General features: G+C 36.1%; 1 protein-coding gene across 7 annotated transcripts in view; it reads right to left on the bottom strand.

Annotated features, from left to right (window-relative positions):
• Positions 1–16,944, bottom strand: part of PAPOLG (poly(A) polymerase gamma) — a 35,199-nt gene extending 18,255 nt beyond the window's left edge. For 6 of the 7 annotated variants that reach the window (XM_028514276.2, XM_028514280.2, XM_036028003.1 and 3 more), the window contains exons 1-8: positions 16,685–16,944; positions 13,741–13,902; positions 12,168–12,234; positions 6,727–6,808; positions 6,394–6,503; positions 5,356–5,409; positions 3,203–3,314; positions 95–184 (exon numbers count right to left, since the gene is read on the bottom strand). In XM_028514276.2, coding sequence (XP_028370077.1) covers positions 95–184; positions 3,203–3,314; positions 5,356–5,409; positions 6,394–6,503; positions 6,727–6,808; positions 12,168–12,234; positions 13,741–13,902; positions 16,685–16,701 — 694 coding nt within the window. In that variant the 5' untranslated portion in view covers positions 16,702–16,944. Of the gene's footprint in view, positions 1–94; positions 185–3,202; positions 3,315–5,355; positions 5,410–6,393; positions 6,504–6,726; positions 6,809–12,167; positions 12,235–12,336; positions 12,432–13,740; positions 13,903–16,684 lie in introns of those variants that run through there. The other variant, XM_036028005.1, reaches the window with a different exon arrangement.
• Between the last annotated feature and the right edge of the window lie 1,511 nt (positions 16,945–18,455).

The following is an 18,455-nucleotide window of genomic DNA, read 5'->3' as shown; positions in this document are numbered from 1 at the left end:
TCAATATACTCTGGGGTTTTCATGTATGCTTCTATCATTAGCAACTGAAAATTATGATTTTATCATTCAAACATAAAAGAGTGGGGATACTTACGTTTTGCCCATAATTTGACTGCTCGTAGGGTGAGTCTAAAAGTTTCTTTATTTGGCACTAAATGCAAAATTTCATCAGTAACTCTACAGCCTGAAAAAGATAAAGCATTTATTTTTTATTATGCAACAAAAACAGTTAGTTAAATGTCTTTCTAACCTCCAGACCCTCAAGTGCTAAAAATATCAAAGATAATAAAATGTCAGGATTTGTTTTCTGTCTTCAAAATTTAGCAATTATATATGAAAAATCGCTTTGCTTTTAAAGAATTCAAAAGCACATCCAACACTAAAATAAGAGATGGGTCTATCTTTCAGCTTTCTTCCATAAGTTTTCACTGTTAATCAAATGACCCCAAGTTATAAAAGTGTTATTGCTTTAATGAAAATCTTATCCACAAACACTGTGGCTTACTGTTGCACTCTGGAAGTACAGCAAAACACAATGATTCACTTAAACAATAGGTACTAGAAACCACTAATTCTCAAAGTACAGTCAGTGGACCCCTGGGAATCTGTTATGTCAAACCTACTGGGTTGGCCAAAAGGTTCATTCAGTTTTTTTTTCCATAAAATAAAAGACACATTTTTCATTTTCACCAATAACTTTTTTGCTTTGGACATCTTGAGTATGTCAGCTATCTCCCTCATGGTAGAATGTTGACTGTTCTCAATTAATGTTGAGATTTGATCGCCATCAACTTCAACTTATCTACCCAACCATGGAGCATCATCCAGCAAGAAATGTCCAGCACAAAACTTTGTAAACCACTTCTGACATGTTCAATTAGTCACAGCACCTTCTCCATACAGCGCACAAATCTTTATTTGCATTCTAGCTGTGTTTTAACCTTTCTTGAAATAAAGCATAATGCCAAAAATGTTGAATATATTTTCTTCCATCTTCAATACTAAAATGAATATCCACCAATTTTGATAATTTTTTTCCTTAAATGCACACTGATATGACAGTTGTCACAATACAATTTAACAAAATTGTTTCAAATAAAGTTAAAGACAACTAAATGCTACAAGAGCAATCTTACAGAAAAAAACAACAAATGAACTTTTTGGCCAGCACAATATTTTTATAATTACACTAAGGCTTTCTTTGCTTGTTTCACTGTGTTAACATTTGCACTGATAGTGCAAACGCAGTGGTGAGTAAAACTGCTGGTACCAGAACAGTGGTACCAAAGCTGTGGCAACATTGTACTAAGCAGACAATAATATTTGCAGTTAGAAGATAGGAAAAGAAACTTGTGCAGATATACGAACATGTCTGAGGTAACTTCAACTACCCGCTTTCTTCAAGAAATACTAGTTTTACTTGAAATGATGATTGACAGACAAACTATGGTTATTCATACTTACATATTTAGCAGATATTTTCTAAAAACAAAACAAAGTCAGTCTTGCACTGAGGAAAACAAATGACAAAGCTTTGCTGACTATAATAAATTTGAGCTTCCAAGTAAATTTTGGACAATTAGTATCTGCTCCTGTAATCTTGTCATTCTAATACTTAAAGACTTTTCTAAATTCATCAATACAGGAATAAAAAAACTTTTCTAATAAAAATCGGTGATGATATTAATGAATGTGATTTTTTTGATATTTTATAATGAAATGTGAATTAATATTTAGAAGAGCCAAATAACTTTGCAAACCAGTATTTGCTAAATGATCAAGGCATGACAGTACAAAATCATGCATGGCTGTAATAGATTCAGTCAAAAAATCAGACAGACCAATGGATTTTTAGTGTAATAGAATATAAAAAGTTAACTGATATGATAGGATATGAATTTAGGTTCAATATTCTAACTAACCATTAAAAAAAGATCACTTTTACTCAGCAATAAAAAGGAACAAGCTACTGATATATGCTACAAACATAGATGAACTTCACAAACATTATGCTAAGTGAAAAAGGCCAGACACGAAAGACCACATATTGTATGATATCATTTATATGAAATGTCCAGAAAAGACAAATCTATAGAAATAGAAAGTATTTTAGTGGTTGTCTGGGACTGGGGTTTGAAAAGGGGAGTGACTGCAAATAGGTATGAAGGATCTTTTGAGAATGATGAAAATGTTCTAAAATTGAACTGTCGTGCAAAATTCTGAATATACTAAAGACTACTAAATCACAGGTGGAAAATGCAAGGCCTGTGGGCCAAATCTGGCCCTCCACCTTGTTTTATCCAGCCTGGCACCTTGTTTCTACCCAGTGGCAGCGCCAAGCTCCTTGCCCCTAGTTAAGGAGTAGTTACATTTACACAGTCCTAAAATTATATTCAGCCCTTTGAAGGCAACTACGAGGCTGATGTGGCCCCTGGTGAAAATGAGTTTAACACCCCTGTTAAGTTGTACATCTAATAATGATAAATTTTACAGTACACAATTAGACCACAATAAAGCTATGGAAAAGAAAAAAAAAACTGTCACTGGTCAAGTTTTAGTGTAATATCAAAGAATATTCACAGTTATCTGAAAAGTCTATTAAAATACTCCTCCCTATTCCAATTATATATCTTTGAGAGGCCAGGTTCTCTTCCTGTGCTTCAATCAAAACAAAATACCTTAAGAGACTGACTGTAAAGGCAGATATGAAAATCTAGCTGTCTTCTATTAAGTCAAATATCAAAAAATTTGCAAAAATGCAAAAAAAGCCAATGCTCCTACAAAAACATATTTATATTCATTTATAATAGATTTACTACTGTTATTTTAAAATGAACTAATACTAATAAACATTTTTAAATTTTCTCAGTTGCTTCTGATACAGTAAATACTGAGCATGTTAAATGGTCAATATTAGATATAACCCATGTAAAAAGATCTTTGGGGATCCTCAATAAAATTTTAGAGTATAAAAAGGTCCTGAGACCAACACATTTGAGAATCACTACTACAAACACAAACAATATTCAAACAAATTTCTTTTAAAGATGCTTAAATGTGATCAGATTACTTGTATAAAGAAAATGACAATTTTTAAACTGAGTTAGTTCAATCTCTTAAAAAGTTCATTAAAACTCTGCTAAAAGATCTCTATTTGTTAAACTTCTTCAGGGAGGTAGCTCAGATGTCTTTAGAAGCTTACCATTTAGGCTGCGAATACACCTTATATCAAGGCTTCTCAGTCGAGAGTCGTCTCTTAGATCTAAATTATCTGATATGGTTTGTATTGCCAGTCTTGCAAAGACTAGATCGATCTTTGGAAAGATGCAAAAAGAAGAGAAAAATATTATTTTTTTCTCCTTCTAGTCCATTTTCCCTCCCCACTTCAAAAATGTAAAAAGCTGTAATTACTAGTTTCAGAGTTTCTACCAAAACTCCAAAAGGCTATGTAGGAATCTCACATGGGAAATCAAAAAGTTTTGTGAAGGCAATTAAATCTCCAAATTAAGAGAAAACATTTTAATTTGAACATATATGCTAAGCATTAACAAAAAAATTTAAAAACCTAATGAGTGAATTTCATCAGGGGTGTCAAACTCATTTTGACCGGGGGCCACATTAGCCTCATGGTTGCCTTCAAAGGGCCAAAATAATTTTAGACTGTATAAAGGTAACTACTACTCTTTAACTGCTGAAGAGCTGAAATTACATTTGGCCCTTTGAAGGCAACCTCGAGGCTAATGTGGCCCCCCAGTGAACATGAGTTTGATATCCCTGTTCTAGATAAAGATGGCAGATCCAACACACATTTACATTCACCCCCTCTTGGCCCCTCTAAAATACCAGCAAAATTTTTTTGTTTTTGTTTAGTTTTATTTTGTTTCTAAAGACATAATCCACTAGGACAAAGAAAAATACAAGACAAAAGCAAATATTATGAAAGCTGGAAAGTAGATGGGCAAGCGGTAACAGACTCAGTAGATCTAAAAAAGCAAAGGTAAAAAAATATTGTAACCAGGAAATAAGGACAGAAAGCTGTAAATAAATACATATATAAATAAAAATATTTAGAGAATAAAAAAATATTCTTAGAAATGAAAAACATGATAGCAGAAATGGAAAACAAAATAGAAAGTTTAGAAGATGAGAAAATCACAAAAAGCAGATGTGGCCAGTAAATGGAAGAGAAAAGATGAATAAAAAGGGGGGGGGGGGGTGGCCATTCTGGAGGTCCAACATACAAATATTAGCTCCAGAAAGGAAAGAGGAACAAAGGCAGGAAATCCAAAAGAAGTCAATACAATTTCCAAGAACGGAAGAAAAGGAGTTCCTAGGTTGAAAGAGGACTACTGAATACCTAGCATATTTGACTGAAAAGACACAGACTAATATATATTACCATGAACTTTACAACTGTGAAGACTAGAAAAAAAATCATATTAGTGTCCAAAAAGACAAAACAGATCACGTACAAAGGAGGAGGAATCAAAATGGCATCACACTTCTCAACACAGCATGGGAGCTAGAAGACAACAAAGCAAGACCTTCAAAATTCCAAGAACTATCATTTTCCATGTGGGACACCATACTCAGCCAAACTACCAGTTTGGCTTGAGGAAGGGATGAAGACATTTTTAAACAAACATGCAAGATCTCAAAAACATGTGCTCTTTCTCAGGAAGCTAGTGGATGAGTGCCACTAAAATGAGAGTCAATAAAGTAAACCCTAGAAAGAGGCTAAAGGAACTCCCAGGATGATAGTAAAAAAAGTAAATAAAAATAAAAAGATGTCAGGATGACAGCTGTATAATAGCATGTTAGTCATGGAGAATATTAAGTGTGGATTGAAGTAGGTAAGAAGACAAGTATTTTTTCAGGATGATTACAGAATACCTGAAAAATCTAAATCTCTCTAAAGGAGATTTAGATAACTAAGGACAAGGTGGTTTTGAATTAGTCTTAAGTTTAAAGCCCAAGCAAACAAATCACAGAGCAATTACCTCCCCCCCCACCCCAAAAAATGCCACACAGAAAAAAATGGTAAACTAGACACTTGGTGCTCAGTTTCAAACATTATTTATAAGATCATAATAATGTAAACACTAAATACTGTTCCAAGCAAAATTTTAGCTACGTTAGGAAATTATGGGAATGAGAAGAATGGGGTAGGAATGGAAGTCGGTTCATTTTCCATGAGAAGTCAGCAGATACAGGGGAAAGGAAGGTAAGGGATTATTTAAAAGCTATTTGATTCTTTAAAATAATTAACTCTGATTAAAAAAAACAAACTAAAAAAATCACTTATGGGTTAAGTAGTTCAACTGTAAAGCCAGAAAAAATATTAAGAACACTTACTTCAATTCCATCAAATTCAAATTTTATAACAGGTACAAAGGCATCTTCTACAGCCTAAAAAAGAAGAAAACAATTATCTATACATAAGGTATAATTCCTTCTACATTCTTCCTAATTGCCAATAATATGAATACCTTTGCACCCAAACTGTATTTTAACAGAAAAAGTGAAAATGTTCTTAGTCTCACATTCTACCTAAGTACTTCTACGTTTGTGACTGTTGTTTAAGATACACAAAATGTCTGACAGTTGTTATCTAACTTATTCTCCTAAAAATATACATTGTAAACTGGCAAGCAGAACTGCTATCACCTGAATACTTACTATTTGTTGAGATTAAATTGAAAACTGACAATTTACAAAGAGCACTACTGTCAGAAATTAAAATACAATAAGAACTCATAATGACCTATAAAAAAATAAGTCAATATAGTTTGGATTTAGTAGAAATGTCTGTGTTTTCCTTAATCCCTCAACCTAGCAAATTTTTAATCTCTTTCTCCATTCCCAGACACCCAAATAAGGAAGATCCTTTGAACTTCATCTGATTCTAGCACCTCAGATTGTATCAAAAGTATTCATTCAGTTAGTTCTCCAGTCTCTCCCTCCCATAAACTGTCCTGGTCACCATTGTATCTGTGGGACTAAGGCCAATATATGATGAATCACTGGTACTGAAATTTTATTTGCTGAATGAATGGCTAGATATATGCATAAAAAGAGTTACTATTCAATACTAACTGAACTTTATTTATGTGTAAATTATCTCATCAATCATCAAAAGACCTTATAAAAATGTTATTATCTCATCTCCATTTTGCAAATAAGCAAATAGGCTCAGATATAATAGGTAACTTGACCAAAAATCTAAAGGCTAATATGCGGTAGATTTCTAGTTCAAATCCAGATATGTAATACTATAAAGCCCCTGTTCTCAATCATTCTACATTATTTTGAAATACCTCAACAATCTTAAGCCCTAGCTTTTAGAGCTATTTGTTAACAAGCTCAAAATATTAACTACCAGAGGATACTTACTCTTAAATTTCTAATGCCATCTTGATGCTTCAATTTTTCAAAAAAAGACTGAAAAAAATCAGATCTCTCCACATGTCTTGGAGCTACACAAAGTGCATCAATGTCAGCTCCTGCAAATGAAAGTATTTCTTATCAAGAAGAGTATATTATATTTTTGTTAAGTACATACAAACATATGTACAATAAAGTATATAATGAATGCAGAAAAATGTTAACAATAATTAGCTCTCAGTAGTGGAATAAGGGGAATTTTTCTTCTGTAATTTTAAATTATGAACAAATAAAAGTTTGTTATTGAAAGTTCTAATCAGTAGAACACAGAAAAGCAATTACCTTTGGTGTGTACTCCAAGCCTGTAGGAACCAAATGTGAAAATTTTACCACCAACAGTAGCCACAACAGAAGGCGGGAGATTCTAAAATAAAATTAAACAAAAGCCATTCAATTGTTCAAATTACTTAGCAAAAAACTGGCTAAGTGCTACAGATATATGTTATATTTGTCAACTTTGTTGAGATTTGTAAAAATTCAGAGCTCTTTTGGTTACAGCCTAAAGTACTGAAGATATCCATAGAGGGAAGACAAAACAAATTCATGTCCATTACACATTCACTCATCTCTATCTTAAGAAAATGCTTTTTATCACTAGACCCTAGTTGTCCCCTCTAGTAGCCTGTCTTTGGCTCCAGCACTATCAAGAGTCACAAGACCTTTCCCAAACACAAGTGCTTTTGGCTCTCTACATCATCATACTCTTGACTAATCCCACCTGCCCTTTTGGTTTTTGTGACAGATATGCTTAATTTCTCAATTCTAGCTCAGCAACCTTTCTGCAAAAAAAAGGTCATCTTGACATATTTCCTTATGAGAGCTAATATAACAACTTTAACATACTTTTGATTGTACTGGAATATAATGCTACTTTTCACCTCTCTCTAGAGCCCATTCTAACTGTCCATCAGGTATTTTCACTTGAATATTCTTGATCCAATTCAATATCCATGCCTAAAACAAGCAAAAAATTCTATGATAAACCAGGTATCCCTCCTGATTTCTTTCTGTTCCTCATTTCCCTTTCTGCCCATACCTATAGTCATTCTTCTTCTTGGCTTACAATTCTTAGTTTGTATCTTTGTCATCTCCTTTCTATTCAACTATCGAACCAATTCTAGGCTATCTAATAGTATCATAAAACTATCCTCCTAAGGGCACTTAGTCTTTACTTTCTCTTACTCTATTTTGTATAAAATTCACTGACTGATGTTCTTAAATTACTCTGTAATAACACTTCTACTCAAAACTTGCCAATGCCAATGCAGTCTTCCCTGACTACTGAGGTAAGCATCCTTGTATCCTAAGGATTTCCACACTGTACTCCTAAGAATCTTTCTTGCCTTGTCTCCAATTCTTCCCTTCTGAAGCTCCAACCATTAACACATCACATAATCTGGTCATCTTCCCATTGCATTTGCTATTTTCCCTGTCTTGAATGCTTGCCCATCCTTTCTGGGTCTCTCAATACCATTTATTTTTCAAAGTTCTCTTTAAGTTCCACCTCTTTCATGAAGCCTTCTCTATCTCCCTCTCCATAATGAGCTCTTTATTTCCTCTCAGTGCTCCTCTACTGTTATCTTTAACCTATTTTATACCATACTTAGTGACCTTTCTTTTCCTGTGTGTAAGTACTATCTCCTCAACTATATTTAAATTCCTTGGAAGATGAAGACTATGATTCCAACTTCTTTTATTCCTCACAATGGCCTATGCAAGTTGTGAAGAATAATATTTGTCAATTAACTTGAATAAAAAAAAATATATAATAGGATAGTGTTTGTTATTTCCTCTTCTTAATGAATATTAATGTTTCAAGAGTATCACAAATAATTTTCTAGCCAGAAAAGAGGTGGTAAGTTCATTGATGATTAAGGTGAATCAAAAGGATAGAGAAGCCAGGACCTTTTAGTTTACCTACTTCCTTCATATCTTCCTACTTTGAATATGATTCTTATATGATTTATGAGAAAGTAACACACCGAATTAGAGAATAAAATATTTTTGCCACAAACATATTAACCAAAATGATTTGTGAAACATGGAACAGACTGACAGCTGTCAGGGAAGAAGGGGGGAGGACCAGATAATGAAAGATGAAGGCATTAGCCAAAAAACACAGATGCATAACTCACAGACATAGACAAGTGTGGTGATAGCCAGAGGAAAAGGGAGGATAGCGGGTGGGTGAAGGTGGGCAAAGGAGCAGGGGAAATGAGGACATCTGTAATAATGTCAACAACAACAACAAAATACTACTCAGTCATAGAAAAGAAAATTTTACTCTTTGTGGCAGCATGGATGGACCTGAAGAACATTATGCTAAGTGAAATAAGCCAGTCAAAGACAAATACCATATGATTCTACTCATGTATGGAATCTAATGAACAAACTAAAAAAGCAAAACAGAGACAGACCCACAGATATAGAGCAGGATGACAGCTCTGGGTGGGGAGAGGAGCAAGGGGTGGAGGGATCGAGCTAAAAACAAAAAGAACTCATAGACATGGACAACAGTCTGGTCATTGCAGGGGGTGGGAGAAGAGGGATATAAAGGGGATAAATGGTAATAGAAAAAAATACAAAAAAAAAGGTAAAAAAAGCAAGCAAGCAAGCTTGTAGATGGTTGAATACACCTGCATGAGTTCTGGGAAGCGATCAGGTTTAAAGATACTGTTTTGGGCCCTGGCTGCTGTTGGCTCAGTGGACTGAGTGCTGGCCTGTGAACCAAAGGGTCATTGGTTGATTCCCAGTAAAGGCACATGCTTGGGTTGCAGGCCAGGTCCTCAGTTGGGGGCACACAAGAAGCAACCACACACTGATGTTTCTTTCCCTCCCTTTCCCTCTCTTTGGAAATAAATAAAATTAAAAAAAAAAAAAAAGATACTGTTTTCGAAACCATCAACACTGAAATAGTAAGAGGTGATATACACAAGAAAGAAGACAGCCAAGGATAAAAGCCATGGGAGTAGGGTCGCTTAAAATATGGGAAAAGGGAGAACAGCTCATGAAGGAGATCGAGTAGAAACATCAAGGAATAAGACGGAAAACCAGGAGAATGCAATATGCAATAGAAGCCAATGGGAGAGAAGGCAGCATCGTTAGAATCAAATACAGAGCTAGTCAGAAAAAGATGAACAAGCGACATTACACAAACAAAAGACTACAGGTCATTGGAAATCTCTTCTGTGGACTTGTTACAATCATTAAATGAAATGAAATGTAATGGTTAAGCATATTGTTTAAAATACAGGTTTACTCCTCATTTCCCTACATATTTCCTTCCTTTTTAAAGTGATTTAACCTCTTTGAGCTTCAGTTTCTTTATTAAACTGGGATGAGTATTGGCACCAAATTTAGCTCTTAATTATACTATATTATGTAGGATCAACCTTAAAAATATTGTGAGACAGGAAAAGTAGGAAGTAGGTCTTTACAACTTCAGTCTTCTCAAAGGGTTCTTGTTTCAAATGAGACAATGTAAATAAATATACTTTACACACACAAAAAATAAAAACATTTAAAAAACAGATTAAAAAGAAAATGATTTGATTTGTAGTCCTGTTTAAAGTTTAAATATCTCAATTGTGTGTAGAATATTCAAATGATCTTTCATCTAACTCAAGTCCTTCAGATTACAAACTAAAACATGCCTAACTGAAAGGGAATTATAACTGATACAGAAAATGACCAATCACCTTATCCATGCAATGGAAGATGTTAATACCAATTTAAGCCCTGGCTGGCGTAGCTCAGTGGATTGAGCTCGGGCTGCGAACCAAAGCATTGCAGGTTTGATTCCCAGCCAGGGCACATGCCAGGGTTGCAAGCCACGGCCCCCAGCAACCACACAGTCATGTTTCTCTCTCTCTCTCTCTCTTTCTCCTTCCTTTCCCTCTCTAAAAATAAATAAATAAATCTTTTAAAAAATTTGAACTTTTTTAAAAATTAGATATTTTATTTACTTTGCTTTAGAAAAAAGCTAAAAAAAAAAGAGAAAAAAGCCATATTGTGGCAAAGTTTCAAGTTTTTAACAATGGTTTTATGTCTAGAAATGAAATAAAAACCAGCTACTGGTTCTTGCAGATTAAAGCACTAGAGTAATTAAAATGTAATAAAAAGCAATTTTTAAATTTTATTTATTAAAAAAAAAACAACCTTTGACTTTGGAACAGAATTCTACTGGATATTTCCTTAAAGTGCAAAGAAACCCTACAGTAAGAAAATCAGGTCACCTCTCAACATATTAATCTAATTCTTTGCAAACAATCACATTACTTATCTTGAACATATCCTTGAATGGGGATGGGAGCAAAGACTGCTGCATAGTCACAAAAATTGACATAAAAACCATATGCAAGAAGTTAGAAACCTTGTTACTCTGACTTAACAAAATTATTCTAGCAAGTTGGGTATTTGGTTTGCACATCCATTGTAATTATGACTGATTAGAGGGGGACAACAGGTTTCCCTAATATTTTATTTATTCAATACCTAAGCCCTGTCCTGGGATTCTGCAGGTGAATGAGACATGTCTTTTTTTTAAGGAGGTGATCACCTAGTAGCAGAGAAACTAACATGAGTTTAATTACTCGTAACTAGCACTTAACCTGATCAGAATTAACTTATCTGAAAACTTCAACTATTGCTAACTCTGCTGAGAGCTCAGAAATAAGCCAATATTTATATGGTAGCAAAAGTAAACAGTATAAAGACCATTTATTTAAACTCAGTGACTAGAGACTTAAGCAGTCTTCACAACCTTATTCATGGTGTTGTTTAAAAGAACCAATTTTAAATATGTATCATAGGTTTAGAAAGAATAAAAGTTGTAAAGAAAAGAAGACTAACAGGTATTTATGTAATTTCTAAACCTGTGCAGATTAAAGACTAGAAAGGGAGTTTGCAGAGAGATGCACTGACTGCTATGAGACATTAACTCACAGCTGATGTCTGTTAAGGGCAAGATGGGAAAACTATAAAAAACAAACAAAAAATTAAAATACAACCGTTTGGGCCTCTTAGGGGGTAAATAGTATCACCCAGTTGAACATGTCCTACCTCATTTTAGTGCAGCAAGTAAAATAATCATAGTGATGATTCTCAAATAAAAATTCAATTACATTAAAAATACTCTAAGAAAGCAAGAAAAATGTAATCAATTTCAGAAGAAAAATAGCTAAGCTACCAAAGGAGAAAAAGATGTACAATTATAAATAAGGGTTTGTAAACTCCTGTCTCAGGGACCAGGCAGGTATGCAAATTAGTAGCCATAACAAACATAGAATCTGATATATAAATGACAGTTGCTGCTTCAGAGAAGGCAGGGAATGCTAGAAATTGCCAGGCATTCCTGGAGGGCAGGAGCCCAATTCCATTTAAGCCTCTTCCTGCCTTCTACAAAGGCAGGCCTAGTATTGCCAAACCTGGAATTTCACAAGAAGTCTGAAATCTGGCTTTTTAAGTAAAATCTCTTGATATTTAAGTCATGACCCACTACTATGAGTCTTGCAAAACATTGGTGTGAAATTTTAGCTATACGATGGCTACCTCTGGGGTAAATTCTCATTTTTTAAAGAGACTTAACTGTCTAGACTCTAGACCAATTTATTAACAAGTATAACAAAGAGCCAGTTTATTATTCTCAACTCCTGCATCTTATTACAGAGACTAAAGACCAGGATGTAATGAAACTAGGAATTCATTGTAGTTTGAAGTCTTACCTTACTCTCACTAACATCGGAAATCCATTCTTTTACTAAATTGTTCAATTTACCAAGAACAACCAGCCTATAATAAAAAATACCATGCTTTAGATTAAAACAAACAAACAGACAGACAGACAGACAGACAGACAATACTTTAAAAAGTAATTAAACATATAGGCAGTACCTTTGTGTTGTTGTTAGGGTAAAAGCATATTATACACATGTTAATGCGATCACATCTGTTGATACATGGCACATCTCTTTGGCATTCTTAGGTCCCTAAGAGTTCCAAAGAGACGATAAATGTGATAATAGTATTTTGGTCTTTGAGCTATTTTCAAAATTCAAAAAGCCTAGTAAAATCAAAGCTACCTTCAATAAGGTGGCAAAAGCCAACTTTTTGGGCCTTACTATGGAATAAAATCAATTCAATGTGGTAATAAAAAATTTGCGCTCTCTCACTGAAAGCCATACATCTTTGGATAATTAAAATGAGTAAATTAATTACTGACTGATTTTTATGAAATAATGTTCTTAATAAAAGCAATTTGATATTAAAATAAATTTGCACTCAATGGCATATCCAAATCCACATTAAAAAAGTAGAATTAGGTATCTCAAAGATAACACAAAAATCTGAATTCCTGGCTCTGTCTAAACTTGCTTTTCCCTCAGCTTTCCCCAGGTAATGAAATTCCATCCCTTGAAGTGCTGAGACCAAAAACCTTGGCATCATCCTTGATCATCATGCCCCCCCACCCCTCCCTCTTGCTCACGCGTGCATATTTCACAATCATCACACAACCCTATCTTTAAAACATATCCAAAATTCTACTACTTCTTCTCATCACGGCCACTGCCATCCCCCTAGTTCCGACCACCATCATCTCCTCCCTGGATTATTAGAATATCCTTCTACCTAGTTTCCTCAGTTAAGACTTGATCCCTCTTCAGACTATTCTCAATATAGGAGCCAGAGAGACTGTTAAAGCATGAGTAAATCATGTCAATTTTCTCGTCAAAACCCTAACAGCTTTCCATTTCATTCAGAGTAAAAGCCAAAACTTCTTCAATGGCTTACAATGTCCTAAGTTACCTTCCCCTCCAAACACCTTTCCACCTCACTTTCTTTAAGTCCATATTCCCCTGCTTACTTATTTACTCTGCTTCAGACACCCAAGCTGCCTTGCTACATATTCCTTAAACAAAACAGGTATACTCCCCTCAAGCCTTCTGCCTAGAATGCTCTTCCCTCAACTATCCAGATAGTTCCATCCCTTACCTTCAGATTTTTCCTGAGTTGTCAATGAAGCCTTCACTGACAACCTCTATTTCCAGCTTTATTCTACTCAGCACTACTTTTTTCTCAGCAGCATTCATCACATGTATTTATTTTACTTATTTGTCTAATTGTTTGTCTCCTTCCCTAACCACCTAAAATGTAAGCTCCAGGAGGGCCAATATTTCTTTTCATTTCTTCCTTCTTTTAAATTTCTAGGCAGGGACACAGTAGGTACCTGATACATGTTTGTAGAATTAATGATTAAGTACCATACTATAAAACATTTTACATTTTTAAGTGACATACCTGTGGTTCAATTCTTCCTCATCTTCAAACACTCCAAATGGTTTCATGGCATCAATTAATTTCTGTGTGTAAATGTGATCAATTTCTTTAGGACATGCCAAACTAATTGGAGAGGTGATTCCATAATGTTTTTGTTGACGCTGGCTGTCCAGCACAGTGTTTCTGTTCAAGACAATGAAATGGCAGGAAAAAATTAAACCATCATATCATACTGATACACTGAATCTCAATCCACTCATTAATTTAGCTACCTTAAAAGTTTACTTATCAGTCCTAACAGAGCAGGCGCTTTTTTTTTTTTAAAGAAAAAAGGGTTATTTTGTGTTTATATTGATGAAAGGCTATTCATACTGTCTTCATCTTTAATGGTTAGGGTGTCTTTTCAAGCCAAAAGCAGCATGTGTTGGCATTGGGGCAACTGTGCCTACACCACTCAGCCAAATGCAAAGAGCCTGAATGGGAACTGGGCCAGGGCCACCTCCACTATACCCTACAGACTTAAGTACCATCTAGATTCAATCTCTGAAAAACAGTCAGCCACTTGGAAGAAAACTCTAATAAAAACAATGCCCCCCCCCTCTTTCAGGAAATAAAAACATCCCACATGAAGGTCCTTGTGAAATATTCTTTAAAAAAGAAATCACAACTAGATTTTTCTTTGAGATACCTAAATTAACATCCTTTGCTTGACTCAGAGTTTATAGTCCTAACGTTTTGTTGATTGTAATTGTTCCTTCATTTAGACTGGTAGCTAAACCATTTTCACACTGAATAACTATCAAATTCTTTACGCTAAATGACAACCCTTTACAAGATATAAGCTACCCTTGAAAAGATCCAAGCCATCAGGAAATTATAGTCTTGAATACAGCACAATCGAGTATCTGAGATTTTGGATTTACACAGACTAATAATTTCAAAATAAAATTTGGGACCAACATGGGTTGGTAAAACTTTTAATTATGCTAAAAAAGGAGAGTAAAAACAACCACCACAATCATCAACTAACCCTATCACCTATCTTAGCCATCCTTTCATGAAGGACCATTAACACCTACAGTAAGAATGTAACCTCAAAGAATAGTCTTTTAAATGAAAAAAATTAGCCCTGCAAACAATAACACACAAAAACACGACAATAGTGACTGGTCAAAACATTGGCTTATTACATGCTTTTTACTTAAAATTTTCTTTAGATAGGGAGAATCAAGTGAAAGATAAAATAGTCTATATACCTTCAGAAATGGCTCAAACAAAAGGGAAACAATAATACTAGTGACTTTAATTTCTTTCTGGTATTTATTTTGCTGTAGAATAAATAAAATTTCAATTAGTTATTTCATGCTGTAATTTCTTTTTAAAAGATTTAGCTCTTTTACCTCTAAGACAGCTAGAGAGGTGTTTTGGTATAGTTTGTGTGTGTTTATATGTGTATGGTAAATGGATGAAAGAGACTAATTATATATGATCACTCAATTACCCTTAATAACCCTGCCACTTTACAGGTAAGCACCCTAGATGGAGAAAGACAGGAGTCAAAATCTGAACTCCAAAACCCGAGATCTTTCCACCATTCCATTCTCCCTTCTAGAACTACTTCAGTTCTGACACTAATCACGATCGCGGGTCCCGGTTTTTTATATGTATGCTGAAAAAGTTAGCTATTTAAGTTCCTACTAGCACTAAAATTCCCAGTCTATATTTCTGAACCTCCATCCTCTGGACAGGAAGGGAAATAGCAAGCAACAGAATTCCACATTCCCTTCAATCCATAAATTTCACTTACAGGATAACATGCTAGAGAAATTCCAGTACAAGTGTACAAAAAGACATGTAGAATGTTCACTGCCACACTGTAACATTAAAAACTAGAAACAACTTAAAATAGTCACTAACAGGAAAATAACTATATTAGGGTGTATCCCTACAATGGAATGCAATACAGTAATTAACATGATTTAATAACTCGAGTTAAAAATACTAACATGGACAAAGCTCAGAGATACTATACTGCACTAAAGAAGCTGCAGAATGACAAGTGTGATACTGATTATATAAAGCTCAAAAACAATGCCAGTTATTATGGGCATATACACAGTATGTAGTAACAGCACTAAAACAACATGCAGCAATAACCATCAGATTCAGGACCGTGGGGAACTCTGGGGAGAGAGGCGAATGTGACAAGATTAGAAAGTAGGAGAATCCTTCAGATGTTATTTGGACTGATTTCTTTTAAATAAAGATACGTGTCTACACATACACAATGTTATGCTTTAGGGAGATGAATGTTGTTTACACGAGTGATGCTTATGTTTTTCTTTGCATTTTCCCTATTATTTCCTAATACACCAAAATGTAATGAGGTACAACAAAATCTTCCGCCAAGCACTGAAACCGTTTGTGACTTATCGAAGTGTGAGCAGGCGGTATAGACCCACAGGTATGTTATGGGCAGGTGGGGAGGACTGCGGAGGGCGAAAAGACCACAGCCTTTATAACAGAGAAACGGGCTGGGATAGGTCATTCACTCCTGAAGACCTGGAGACAGCGGTCCGGAAGGGAGGAGGGGGAAGTAGGGGGATGGTATTTGCGCCAATGCAGGCAGAAGAGACCGGTTCAGACAGTACTTGGGGGGCAGGAGAGTGACCGACAGTTTCTCCCCACCGACACACTCGCCTCCCTCCCGCCGCACCCTTGTCTAGGGGCGTCCTCGGATGCGGGACAGCTGAAAGCAGATGGCGACTCCTGGAGTCCCCGACTGTGGAGGGGGTAGCCAGGTGAGCCGCTGGGTGTAGGGGAGGTATCCTTGCCGACCGGACCGGAGCAGGGGAGAAGACCACTCGGGCGAGCTTGGGACAGAGCACGGAAACGAAGTCCCGGGCCGACCACCTCAGCCCACCCCTCACCACCTCACCCTCAACCGCCGCCCCCCACCACTTACGCAGACGTTTCTTTCATCGCTTCCTGCGTCTCCCTCACCGGCGAGTGTCTCCCGCTGTGGAGTCCCGTTGTTGCTCTTCCCTTCTCTCCCTCTCCACTTTCCTCCGGTCGCTTGTAACTCGCTTGCTCGCTCACTTTCTCACTCACTACGGCCGAGGCATCCAACCGAGTGGTGAAAACACCACATAACCGGCTCTATTTATGACAATACAGCGCGGCCGACGCCAATATGGCGCCGCTTCCCAGCCTGCCCCTCGCCTTCGCGGCCCCGCCCCTGGAGGCCTGGGCCCGCCCCTGATCCCGCCCCCTCCCTTCGCGGGAGACTCACGGCCCCGCCCACAAGGGCTAGAACTCGGGCTGCAAACGCTAATCGGATAGAGTGTCTGGTCTGTTTGTCTGTGGGACTCAATCCAGGCAAACTGCTTGGAAGGTAATTTGGAATATGTTTTTCTTGTTCCTCTAATGAGAGTCTCTGCATCATATATTTTTTAAAAAAGCAGAACTTTGCCCAGCAAATACTGTTTTAAGTGTTTTGTTATTTCATATATTTAATCATAGTCATCCGTCATCAATCCACTCGTTGAGGAGATTCTGCCAGGAAAGGTTCACGTCCAGGAACTTGTAACTTTGCAATTACCCCAGGGAAAAGCAAGTTTGTAAATGGAGGCTAATTGTTTACCTCTAAGTACCTCCCTCCCCCCTCCATTCAGGACTTTCAGGACTTTCAGGACTTCGGCAGTTAAGTGAGGAAGGTTGACAGGAATCGCTAGCAGTTTGCAATAGGCGGATAAATGTAAGGCAGAATCAGAATCTCACTCCCAAATACTGGAGGTCATGTTCCATGTGAGTGTAAGGACAAAAACGGGAAAATAATGATGAATTTTAAAGTGTTGAAGTGTAGAAATAATGTGAAATACTAAATCATTACAAGAAAAAGTATGTCAAGAAGTTGCTTTTTCTTGGAATGTGACTTAGAGTCACAGTAAATAGAGAAGATTACTTATAGAATTATTTATTTATTTAAAAATATTTATTTTTTTGAAAGCCTAACTGTGCCAAGCATGTGTTAGGCTCCAGTGATTTAATGGTGCATAAAACCAGATGTAGTCTTTAATCTTATGAAGTTCAGAGGAACTTCATAAGAAGTTTTGAACTAAAGCACCTACTATGTGCCAGGCACGGGTGGTACTGAATTGCTGCTCTCAAGAGTTCACAGTCCAGTGGAGGAGAAAAACCATATACAGAGATCATCAGACTGCATTATGGTCTGTGATACATATGGAGTCAGGGGATTTAGGGAGACCTAAAGAGAGCTGCCTAAACTTGGGGGAAGAGATGCTTTCCAAATTAGCAAGATTTGGGAGTAGTGATTGGGTGCAGGTGATAGGGAGAAGGCAAAACCTATTCCAGGCAGCACAGAGGAGTAGCTAGCACTGGCTTCAGGATGAGGGAGACCCAAATTTGAGTTCTAGTTTTGCTACCTTACTAGTTTTGTGACCTCGGGAAAATTAACCTTAATAAGCTCTTTCCTCGTCTGAAAAATGAAGATAGTAGGGTTGCATGAGAATAAGATGAGAAGAGTATGTATAAACATATGAATCTGAAGAAATATCATTTTATTTTCTAACACTTAGTTTTTTACAATGAGTCACTCATTCTTCTGAGCTGGCAGATAAAGACAATTTGGATGTCCTGTGTCTCTTCCTCCCCAATATTTAAGATGGTGTCAAAGTATTGTTTTTAGTTGTTTTCTTCCCAATTTTCTTCTTTTT

The sequence above is a fragment of the Phyllostomus discolor genome, chromosome 6 (assembly GCF_004126475.2).
Source record: "Phyllostomus discolor isolate MPI-MPIP mPhyDis1 chromosome 6, mPhyDis1.pri.v3, whole genome shotgun sequence".
Taxonomy (NCBI): Eukaryota; Metazoa; Chordata; class Mammalia; order Chiroptera; family Phyllostomidae; genus Phyllostomus; species Phyllostomus discolor.
This window is presented reverse-complemented; position numbering and strand designations above follow the sequence as displayed.